The 12,566-nt window shown below is 44.5% G+C and overlaps 1 protein-coding gene across 1 annotated transcript in view; it reads left to right on the top strand.

Moving 5' to 3' along the window:
- Positions 1–12,566, top strand: part of neo1a (neogenin 1a) — a 237,197-nt gene that overhangs the window by 220,218 nt on the left and 4,413 nt on the right. The window contains 7 exon segments of the mRNA XM_064988713.1: positions 1,909–1,941; positions 2,120–2,185; positions 7,184–7,322; positions 8,798–9,036; positions 9,343–9,435; positions 9,901–10,074; positions 12,235–12,513. Coding sequence (XP_064844785.1) covers positions 1,909–1,941; positions 2,120–2,185; positions 7,184–7,322; positions 8,798–9,036; positions 9,343–9,435; positions 9,901–10,074; positions 12,235–12,513 — 1,023 coding nt within the window.

Below are 12,566 nucleotides of genomic sequence, written 5' to 3'. Positions count from 1 at the left end.
TTTTCTTTCTTTCTTTTCTTTCGCTCTCTTTCTTTCTTTTTTCTTTCTTCTCTTTCTTTCGCTCTCTTTCTTTCTCTCTTTCTTTCGCTTTTTCTTTCGCTCTTTCTTTCTTTCGCTCTTTCTTTCTTTCTTTCCGCTCTTTCTTTCGCTTTCTTTCTTTCTTTCTTTCGCTCTCTTTTTCTTTCGCTCTTTCTTTCGCTCTTTCTTTCTTTCTTTCTCTTTCTTTCTTTCTTTTCTCTCTTTCGCTCTTTCTTTCTTTCTTTCTTTTCTCTTTTCTTTCTTTTTCTTTCTTTTGCTCTTTCTTTTTCTTTTTCTCTTTCTTTCTTTCGCTCTTTCTTTCTTTTGCTCTTTCTCTCTTTCTTTCGCTTTTTCTCTCTTTCTTTCGCTTTTTCTCTTTCTTTCGCTTTTTCTCTTTCTTTCGCTTTTTCTCTCTTTTTCTTTCTTTTCTCTTTCTTTCTTTCTTTCTCTTTCTTTCTTTCACTCTTTCTTTCTTTCTTTCACTCTTTCTTTCTTTCGCTCTTTCGCTCTTTCTTTCGCTCTTTCTTTCGCTCTTTCTTTCGCTCTTTCTTTCTTTTGCTCTTTCTCTCTCTTTCTTTCGCTCGTTCTCTCTTTCTTTCTCTTTCTTTCTCTCTTTCTTTTGCTCTTTCTTTCTTTTTCTTTCTTTCTCTCTCTCTTTCTTTCTTTCTAATCTCTCCCTCTCAATCTCTCTTTCTCTCTTCTTTCTCTCCTAATCTCTTTCTCTTCCTCTCTTTCTGTCTTTCTTTTATTGATGCTCTCTTTCTTTCTTTACCCTCCAATGCTTTCTTTACTTTCTCTCTTGCATCTTCTTTCTTTCTCTACGCTCTTTCTTTCTTTTGCTCTTTCTTTCTTTCGCTCTTTCTTTCTTTCGCTCTTTCTTTCTTTCGCTCTTTCTTTATTTCTTTCGCTCTTTCTTTATTTCTCTCTCTCTCTCTCTCTCTCAATCTCTCCTAATCTCTCCCTCTCCCCTCTCTCTCTCTCTCAATCTCTCCTAATCTCTCCCTCTCCCCCCTCTCTCTGTCTATCTCTCCTTTATTGATGCTCACACCTGCTTGCCTTACCCCTCCAATACTGTACCCTTTACCCATCTCTCTCTCCCCCCCCCTCTCTACCCCCCTCTCTCTCTCTCTACCCCCCTCTCTCTCCCCCTCTCTCTCTACCCCCCTCTCTCTCTACCCCCCCTCTCTCTCTACCCCCCCTCTCTCTCTACCCTCTACCCCCTCTCTCTCTCCCCCCCTCTCTCTCTCTCTACCCCCTCTCTCTCTACCCCCTCTCTCTCTACCCCCCTCTCTCTACCCCCCCTCTACTCCCCCCTCTCTCTCTACCCCCCCTCTCTCTCTCTCTACCCCCCTCTCTCTACCCCCCTCTCTCTCTACCCCCCTCTCTCTCTCTACCCCCCTCTCTCTCTACCCCCTCTCTCTCTACCCCCCTCTCTCTCTCTCCCCCCTCTCTCTCTACCCCCCTCTCTCTACCCCCTCTCTACCCCCTCTCTCTACCCCCTCTCTCTACCCCCTCTCTCTCTACCCCCCCCCTCTCTCCCCCCTCTCTCTACCCCCCTCTCTCTCTCTACCCCCTCTCTCTCTCTACCCCCCTCTCTCTCTCCCCCTCCTCTCCTCTCTCTCTCTACCCCCCTCTCTCCCCCTCTCTCTCTACCCCCCTCTCTCTCTCCCCCTCTCTCTCTCTCTACCCCCTCTCTCTACCCCCCTCCCCCCCCTTTCTCTCGCTACCCCCTTTCTCTCGCTCCCCCCCTTTCTCTCGCTACCTCACCTCTCTCTCTCTCTCTCTCCCCCCCCTTTTCTCTCTCTACCCCCACTGCTCTCCTTAACTCCTCTAACCAGTGTTTGCTTTGTATTTTCTCTCCCTGGCTACTGTCTCCTTTGGCCTGTTTAGCTGAATCCTCTGACAAAATGGCTAATGACCAAGGTAATTCCCTCTTCCCTTCCATTCACTTCTTCTCAATGACTGATTGACTGTGCAGATTGTGTTCTTTTTCCTCACTCACGTGCCTAAAGCCCTTCATCTGCGTTCTGGTAAGGTGAATAAGTCAGGTAGTATTTAATTAACTGGGTGTAATAACTGGTGGTTTTGTCTCCTCTCTCAGCCAATTTGCCAGTTAAACCAGGAAGTAACCAACCACCTCTTGACCATGGCTTTGGGTCTTCACACGGTAATGGCCTTTTCAGGTCACCATTGTCCATTCTGATTTGATCAACTCAATTGGCTGCAGTGTGGGTCCATTTCATTCCACCTCTATAAATGGATGTTAGTGTGAATAGGGCTTTGTTCAGTTCCATGGTACATTGGATTCATTTCTGGACCGAAGCTGAATTCTGCATTGAGCACTAATGTCTTTCTCAGCTAAGAGAGTGTGCAGGAACTGAACAAACCCCTATTCACATAAGTAACACTTTATTTGGATAGTTCTAAGTAGATGGTTTGTCGATGTTCAACTGTCAACATCTGAACTAACCCTTATCCTACCCCTAAACTTAACCTTTACCTTAACCATGAAAACCAAACCTTTACCTTTACCAAACCCTTACCTTTACCTTAAAACCCTTAGCCCTAACCCTAACTTAATCCTTACTCTAGCCCTAACCTTAACCCTAACTAGTCCTAACCTTTACCTTAACCCTTGCCCTAATCCTAAACTTAACTTTACCTTAACCCTTGCCCTAACCCTAAACTTAACCCTAACCCTAACTTTACCTTAACCATTAACCTAGCCCTAAACTTAACCTTTACCTTTACCTTAACCATTACCCTAAACTTAACCTTTCCTTACTCTAGCCCTAACCCTTAACCCTAAACTAAACCTTTACCTTAACCATTACCCTAACCCTAAACTAAACCTTTACCTTAACCCTTCCCCAAGTAAACCTTTAACCTTTTTACCTTAACCCTTGGAACCCTAATCCTAAACTTAACCTTATACCTTAACCCTTGCCCTAAACGGAACCCTAAACTTAATCCTAACCCTAAATGGAACCTTTACTTAATCCTTATCTAACCCTAAACTTAACCTTTACTTTAATTAACCATTACCTAGCCTAAATGCCTTTATCCTAAACCCTTAATGGAACCTTTACTTTAATCCTTACCCTAGCCCTTATCCTAACCCTAAATGGAACCTTTACTTTAATCCTTAAATCCTAACCCTAAATGGAATCTTTACTTTAATCCTTATCCTACCCTAAACTAACCCTTTAAACTAAAAATGGAACCTTTACCTTAACCATTACCCTAACCCTAAACTAAACCTTTACCTAACCATTACCCTAACCCTAAACTAAACCGTTACCTTAACCTTCCTCAACCATAACATTTACCTTAACCCTAAATGGAAACTTTACTTTAATCCTTACCCTAGACCTTATCCTAACCCCAAATGGAACCTTTACTTTAATCCTTATCCCCTAAATGGAAACTTTACTTTAATCCTTATCCTAGCCCTAAATGGAATATCCTAACCCCAAATGGAACCTTTACTTTAATCCTTACCCTAGCCCTTATCCTAACCCTAAACGGAACCTTTACTTTAATCCCTTTACTATAATCCTTACTCTAGCCCTTATCCTAACCCTAAATGGAACCTTTACTTGACCTAAATGGAACCTTTAATCCTTATCCTAAACCTAAATGGAACCTTTACTTTAATCCTTACCCTTATCCTAACCCTAAATGGAATCTTTACTTTAATCTTATCCTAACCCTAAATGGAACCTTTACTTTAATCCTTACCCTAGCCCTTATCCTAACCCTAAACCCTAAATGGAATCTTTACTTTAATCTTTAATCCTTATCCTAACCCTAAATGGAACCTTTACTTTAATCCTTACCCTAAACTTAATCTTTACCTTAACCCTTAACCTAGCCCTAAACTTAACCTTAAACCTTTACCTTAACCATTACCCTAAACTTAACCTTTACCTTAACCATTACCCTAAACCCTAAATAAACCTTTACTTTAATCCTTACCTAACCCTAAACTAACCACCTTAACCCCCAAACCCTAAACTAACCTTTACCTTAACCCTAAATAAACCTTTACCCCTTACCCTAGCCCTAATCCTAACCCTAAATGGAACCCTTTAAGCTTTAAACATAACTTATCCTTAACCCTAAATGGAAACTTTACTTTAATCCTTACCCTAGCCCTTATCCTAACCCCAAATGGAACCTTTACTTTAATCCTTATCCTAGCCCTAAATGGAATCTTTACTTTAATCCTTACTCTAGCCCTAAATGGAACCTTTACTTTAATCCTTACCCTAGCCCTTATCCTAACCCTAAACGGAACCTTTACTTTAATCCTTACTCTAGCCCTTATCCTAACCCTAAACCTAACCCTAAATGAACCTTTACTTTAATTATCCTAACCCTAACTTTACTAATCCTTACCTAACCCTTATCCTAACCCTAAATGGAACCTTTACTTTAATCCTTATCCTAACCCTAAACTAACCTTATACTTTAACCCTTACCCAAGCTCTAAACATAACATTTACCTAACCCTAAATGGAATCTTTACTTTAATCCTTACCCTAGCCCTTATCCTAACCCTAAATGGAATCTTTACTTTAATCCTTACCCTAGCCCTTATCCTAACCCTAAACAGAACCTTTACTTTAATCCTTAACCCTAAATTACCCTAGCCCTTATCCTAACCCTAAATGGAACCTTTACTTTAATTATCCTAACCCTAAACCCTTTACTTTAATCCTTACCCTAGCCCTTATCCTAACCCTAAACGGAACCTTTACTTTAATCCTTACCCCCTTATCCCCTAAACTTAACCCTTATCCTTAACCCTAAACTTAACCCTTAAATCCTTTACCCTTTCCTAACCCTCCTTACTTTAATCCTTAGCCCTTATCCTAACCCTAAATGGAACCTTTACTTTAATCCTTACCCTAACCCTTATCCTAACCCTAAACTTAACCCTTACTTTAATCGTTATCCTAGCCCTTATCCTAACCCTAAATGGAACCTTTACTTTAATCCTTACCCTAACCCTTATCCTAACCGGAACCTTTACTTTAATCGTTATCCTAGCCCTTATCCTAACCCTAAATGGAACCTTTACTTTAATCCTTACCCTAACCCTTATCCTAACCCTAAATGGAACCTTTACTTTAATCCTTACCCTAGCCCTTATCCTAACCGGAACCGTGACTTTAACCCTTATCCTAACCCTAAATGGAACCTTTACTTTAATCCTTACCCTAACCCTTATCCTAACCCTAAATGGAACCTTTACTTTAATCCTTACCCTAGCCCTTATCCTAACCCTAAATGGAACCTTTACTTTAATCCTTACCCTAGCCCTTATCCTAACCCTAAATGGAATCTTTACTTTAATCCTTAACCCTTATCCTAACCCTAAATGGAACCTTTACTTTAATCCTTACCTAACCCTTATCCTAACCCTAAATGGAACCTTTCCTACTTTAATCCTTACCCTAACCCTTATCCTAACCCTAAATCTTACCTAGCCCTTAAACCCTAAATTACTTTAATCCTTACCCTAGCCCTTATCCTAACCCTAAATGGAACCTTTACTTTAATCCTTACCCTAGCCCTTATCCTAACCCTAAATGGAACCTTTACTTTAATCCTTACCCTAGCCCTTATCCTAACCCTAAATGGAACCTTTACTTTAATCCTTACCCTAACCCTTATCCTAACCCTAAATGGAACCTTTACTTTAATCCTTAACCCTTATCCTAACCCTAACCTGGAACCTTTACTTTAATCCTTACCCTAGCCCTTATCCTAACCCTAAATGGAACCTTTACTTTAATCCTTACCCTAACCCTTATCCTAACCCTAAATGGAACCTTTTTAATTTAATCCTAATCCTTAAACCCTTATCCTAACCCTAAATGGAACCTTTACTTTAATCCCCTATCCTAACCCTTTTTACTTTATCCTAACCCTAAACTTTAATCCATTACCCTTTCCTAACCGGAACCTTTACTTTAATCCTACCCTAGCCCTTATCCTAACCCTAAATGGAACCTTTACTTTAATCCTTACCCTAACCCTATCCTAACCCTAAATGGAACTTTACTTTAATCCTTAAACCCTTATCCTAACCCTAAATGGAACCTTTACTTTAATCCTTACCCTAACCCTTATCCTAACCCTAAATGGAACCTTTACTTTAATCCTTACCCTAGCCCTTATCCTAACCGGAACCTTTACTTTAATCCTTACCCTAGCCCTTATCCTAACCGGAACCTTTACTTTAATCCTTACCCTAGCCCTTATCCTAACCCTAAATGGAACCTTTACTTTAATCCTTACCCTAGCCCTTATCCTAACCCTAAATGGAACCTTTACTTTAATCCTTACCCTAACCCTTATCCTAACCCTAAATGGAATCTTTACTTTAATCCTTACCCTAGCCCTTATCCTAACCCTAAATGGAACCTTTACTTTAATCCTTATCCTAACCCTAAACTTAACCTAACCCTAAATGTAACTTTTACTTTCCCTTATCCTGAATAAACTTAACCATTACTTTAATACTTACCCTAGCCCTAAACGGAACCTTTACTTTAATCCTTACCCTAGCCCTAAATGTAACCTTTACTTTAATCCTTATCCTAACCCTTATCCTAACCCTAAATGGAACCTTTACTTTAACCCTTATCCTAACCCTAAATGGAACCTTTACTTTAATCCTTATCCTAACCCTTATCCTAGCCCTAAATGGAACCTTTACTGTAATCCTTATCCTAGCCCTAAATGCAACCTTTCCTTTAATCCTTATCCTAACCCTAAACTTAACCCTTACTTTAACCCTTACTCTAACATTCACCCTAACCCTCATTCTAAACCTAACCTTAGCAAACAGTTGCTTATCAACAGATAGTTTGTTGATAGTGTGACCATCTGTGGAGTATCTATATGGGACTATCCACATAAAGTGGGACAGAAGTAATTCATGAAATGTAATCTAACTCAAAACCCTTATACAAGTCTCCTATTGGTCTGAAATATTAGTCATCGTTCCAAAAGAAGTGTAATGGGAAATTAATGAATGAACACACAAACAAATTAATTGTTAAATACACTAATTGATCCCCAATGAGGACATTAATTCTTATGTGGATAAATAGGATTTTCTTTCTCACCTCTCTGGTCCATTTTGTTCCAGGAAAACCAGGAATTACAGGAAGTGGGGACAACCACATCCTGGTCATCGTCGTCATCATCTCTGTGGGAGCGTTCACCATCATCGTGGTGGTTGTGGGGGCCTTCCTCTGCACACGACGCACCACCTCCCACCAGAAAAAGTGAGCTGGTGCACTGCAGCAATAATGTCTCTTAGGTCACTAATGTCCCAGCCAATACCAGACCAACAACACAGGGTTATAACACACACACAGAATACCTGAGTGGAGCAGGAATGTCTGCTTTCCTTTTTCCACCTACCTTTCCTTCTGTCATCTTTCACTTTCCTTTCCCTACCACTTCATTTGATTCCCCCTTTTCAACCGATATGACCCCTCCCCCCTTCAACCAACATCACCCTCCCCCCTTCAACCGACATCACCCTCCCCCCCTTCAACCGACATCACCCCTCCCCCCTTCAACCGACATCACCCCTCCCCCCTTCAACCGACATCACCCCTCCCCCTTCAACCGACATCACCCCTCACCCCCTTCAACCGACATCACCCCTCACCCCCTTCAACCGACATCACCCCTCCCCCCTTCAACCGACATCACCCCTCCCCCCAACCGACATCACCCCACCCCTAACCGACATCACCCCCTGTATTGCTGGTGGCCAGTAATAAACTGGTCCTGAACATCTCTAAAACTAAGAGCATTGTATTTGGTACAAATCATTCCCTAAGTTCTAGACCTCAGCTGAATCTAGTAATTTAATGGTGTGGCTGTTGAACAGGTTGACAAATTACATTGCCTTATATTGTAAACTGTCATGGTCAAAACATATAGATTCAATGGTTGTAAAGATGGGGAGAGGTCTGTCCATAATAAAGAGATGCTCTGCTTTTTTGACACTACACTCCAAAAAGCAAGTCCTGCAGGCTCTAGTTTTGTCTAATTTTGATTATTGTCCAGTCATGTGGTCCAGTGCTGCAAGGAAAGACCTAGTTAAGCTGCAGCTGGCCCAGAACAGAGCGGCACGTTTTGCTCTTCATTGTAATCAGAGGGCTGATATAAATAAGTCCGTTTGGCTAAATAAGTCCGTTTGGCTAATAGTTTTTATAAGAAACATTAATGTGTTGGAAATCCCGAATTGTTTGCATAGTCAACTTACACACATCTCTGACACACACACTTACCACACCAGACATGCCACCAGGGGTCTTTTCACAGTCCCCAAATCCAGAACAAATTCAAGAAAGTGTACAGTATTTATATAGAGCCCTTATTGCATGGAACTTCTTTCCATCTCAGATTGCTCAAATAAACAGCAAACCTGGTTTCGAAAAACCGATAAATCAACACCTCATCGGCAAAATAACGCTCCCTTATTAGACCTTGTTAGCTTGTGTCTATGCATTGATATGTAGGCTACGTCTGCCTTTAAAAACAATATGTATATAGTTCTGTCCTTGAGCTGTTCTTGTCTATTAGTGTTCTGTATTATGTCATTCTGTATTATGTCATTCTGTATTATGTTTTGTGTGGACCCCAGGAAGAGTAGCTGCTGCTTTTGCAACAGTTAACGGGGATCCACCTCCCCGTTTCAGCTGACATCTCAACACCCCCCCCTTTCCTCTTCTCTAACCCATAGGAAGCGGGCGGCCTCCAAGTCGTCCAACAGCTCCCACAAGTACAAGGGCAACTCCAAGGACCTGAAGCCTCCAGACCTATGGATCCACCACGAGCGGCTGGAGCTCAAGCCCATTGACAAGTCCCCCGAGCCCAACCCGGTGATGACTGACACCCCCATCCCCCGCACCTCTCAGGACATCAACCCCGTGGACCCCAGCCTGGACAACAGCCTGCTGCAGAGACGGAACTCCTACCGAGGTCAGATTGATGTCGTCAGTTTGGGGATTCCTTTGTCTGTGTTTTGAAGAGGCAATGTCTTTGTCGTTGTCATGCGAAACATTTCCTGCTTTTCATACATTTAACATTTCATACATTGTGTTTAGAGGGAAGAATCACCACTAACCAAACACAGCCTCACGACTGAGTCACAGATTTGTCTCAGGAGCCAGATTTACCAAATCCTTCGATTGTTCCTGTCAATCCAAGAACAGTTAGTTGCATTTTCAGACGTTCTTCATTCAGAGTCACTACCAATAGTGATCAAGGAAAAACTCTGACTTGCAGGCCACGAATCAGAAGACAGCATATCTGCGCTGGCAGGGCGCCGGGGGATGCGGCCTAAAATGATGATGCCCTTCGATACGCAGCCCCCCCAGCGTAAGTGTGTGTTTGGGATCTGTGCTCTCATTGGTCAATACACTGAGGTCAATAGATTATTTACCACTCAGACTACCGTACTGTTCAGCTGAAAGGAAAAGAATATGCTGGTTTCTCCCTCCCGTGATAATGCACTACAGTCAACAGACTGAGCGCACTACAGTCAACATGTGGTTCTATAGGATCTGTTTCTATATTTTAGCCTTCATCTCATTTCAGTTTAACACATTCATTCACTACCAAATTATGCTGCCAATTCAAATGTCCATCAGATGCACTCTGTGGAGTGTTTGTATACGTGTGTATGGTTAAATACTACTGCTTTATGGTGTCACTATGAACCTGGCCTGTGTGTGTGTTTGCACGAGCGCAAGCATGTGTGTGTATTTGAACAGCACTGCTTCCCCACCCCTTTGTCAGCGCGGCTGGTTAAATGTTGTTGTCTCTGTGTGTGTCCATTCACAGCTGTGATTAGCGCTCACCCCATCCATTCCCTTGATAACCATCACCACCATTATCACACGGGCAGCCTGGCATCCCCGACACGCAGCTACCTCCATCACCATCAGGGCAGTGCCCACCTGCGCCCGCACGCCTGCGCCACCCCCATCTCCTATCTAGACATGGTGGGCTCCACAGGTGAGAGACCGCTGCCGCCCGCAGGATGGAGGAGGGATTACAAGTGGGCAGCGCCAAGGGCCCACCTGGTCTTTCTGTCTGTCTTTCTGGCCTGATTTTTAGGAAGAACACAGGAGCATTATCTTTCATCTTCATGTACATCCTCTTATCTGTGGGTCCACTGTGGGGCTGTCACATCCTCTTATCTGTGGGTCCACTGTGGGGCTGTCATATCCTCTTATCTGTGGGTCCACTGTGGGGCTGTCACATCCTCTTATCTGTGGGGCTGTCACATCCTCTTATCTGTGGGTCCATTGTGGGGCTGTCACATCCTCTTATCTGTGGGTCCACTGTGGGGCTGTCACGTCCTCTTATCTGTGGGTCCACTGTGGGGCTGTCACGTCCTCTTATCTGTGGGTCCACTGTGGGGCTGTCACATCCTCTTATCTGTGGGGCTGTCACATCCTCTTATCTGTGGGTCCACTGTGGGGCTGTCACATCCTTTTATCTGTGGGTCCACTGTGGGGCTGTCACATCCTCTTATCTGTGGGGCTGTCACATCCTCTTATCTGTGGGTCCACTGTGGGGCTGTCACATCCTCTTATCTGTGGGTCCACTGTGGGGCTGTCACATCCTCTTATCTGTGGGTCCACTGTGGGGCTGTCACATCCTCTTATCTGTGGGGCTGTCACATCCTCTTATCTGTGGGTCCACTGTGGGGCTGTCACATCCTCTTATCTGTGGGTCCACTGTGGGGCTGTCACGTCCTCTTATCTGTGGGTCCACTGTGGGGCTGTCACATCCTCTTATCTGTGGGGCTGTCACATCCTCTTATCTGTGGGTCCACTGTGGGGCTGTCACATCATCTTATCTGTGGGTCCACTGTGGGGCTGTCACATCCTCTTATCTGTGGGTCCACTGTGGGGCTGTCACATCCTCTTATCTGTGGGTCTACTGTGGGGCTGTCACATCCTCTTATCTGTGGGGCTGTCACATCCTCTTATCTGTGGGTCCACTGTGGGGCTGTCACATCCTCTTATCTGTGGGTCCACTGTGGGGCTGTCACATCCTCTTATCTGTGGGTCCACTGTGGGGCTGTCACATCCTCTTATCTGTGGGGCTGTCACATCCTCTTATCTGTGGGTCCACTGTGGGGCTGTCACATCCTCTTATCTGTGGGTCCACTGTGGGGCTGTCACATCCTTTTATCTGTGGGTCCACTGTGGGGCTGTCACATCCTCTTATCTGTGGGGCTGTCACATCCTCTTATCTGTGGTGGGGCTGTCACATCACTGTGGGTCCACTGTGGGGCTGTCACATCCTCTTATCTGTGGGTCCACTGTGGGGCTGTCACATCCTCTTATCTGTGGGGCTGTGTGGGGCTGTCACATCCTCTTATCTGTGGGTCCACTGTGGGGCTGTCACATCCTCTTATCTGTGGGTCCACTGTGGGGCTGTCACATCCTCTTATCTGTGGGGCTGTCACATCCTCTTATCTGTGGGTCCACTGTGGGGCTGTCACATCCTCTTATCTGTGGGGCTGTCACATCCTCTTATCTGTGGGGCTGTCACATCCTCTTATCTGTGGGTCCACTGTGGGGCTGTCACATCCTCTTATCTGTGGGTCCACTGTGGGGCTGTCACATCCTCTTATCTGTGGATCCACTGTGGAGCTGTCACATCCTCTTATCTGTGGGGCTGTCACATCCTCTTATCTGTGGGTCCACTGTGGGGCTGTCACATCCTCTTATCTGTGGGGCTGTCACATCCTCTTATCTGTGGGTCCACTGTGGGGCTGTCACATCCTTTTATCTGTGGGGCTGTCACATCCTTATCTGTGGTTCCACTGTGGGGCTGTCACATCCTTTTATCTGTGGAGCGGTCTCATTTCATTGTTCTTGTGGCCTTGTCCCCACTATTCACTCGCCGATACTCATTAGTGTGTGACTTGCCTAGTTAAATAAAGGTCAAATGAATAAATAATAATTGTAATTTATAATACAAACAACCTTGATAACACATTTATTCCATATTTTTCACCAAACTCATCAGGCTTCATCCTGACGTTGATACTAATGCCTCTTATTTATGGACGCAACCACTCTAGAACCCAGGCTATACACATACTGTCTCAAACACACCATCCACTGACCTGTCCCCCCACTCCTTTTGTGACTGCAGAGTCGGTGAGGAACACCCCCAGCACAGAGCCCCTCCCACCCCAGGCCCAGCCCCCCTGCCAAGCCGAGCACCAGCACCCGGAACCCGAGGGCAGCTACCAAGACTCCACGGCCACCGACGATGAGCCCAGCGCCAGCGGCAGCTACTGCAGCGCCGGCCAGCCCCCCACCGCCCACGTGCGCCCCACTCACCCCCTCAAGAGCTTTGCCGTGCCCGCCAACCCCGCCGCCATCTTCGAGTCGCCTGCCCTGCCCAGCATGCCACTGCTTACTCAGACCGGTGAGGAGCACATACACGCATGCATACATGTACACACATATGTACACCATGCA

This window comes from Oncorhynchus masou, chromosome 2 (assembly GCF_036934945.1).
Source record: "Oncorhynchus masou masou isolate Uvic2021 chromosome 2, UVic_Omas_1.1, whole genome shotgun sequence".
In the NCBI taxonomy this organism is placed as follows: domain Eukaryota; kingdom Metazoa; phylum Chordata; class Actinopteri; order Salmoniformes; family Salmonidae; genus Oncorhynchus; species Oncorhynchus masou.
The sequence above is the reverse complement of the archived record's forward strand: the minus strand, read 5'-3'. Positions and strand labels throughout refer to the sequence as shown.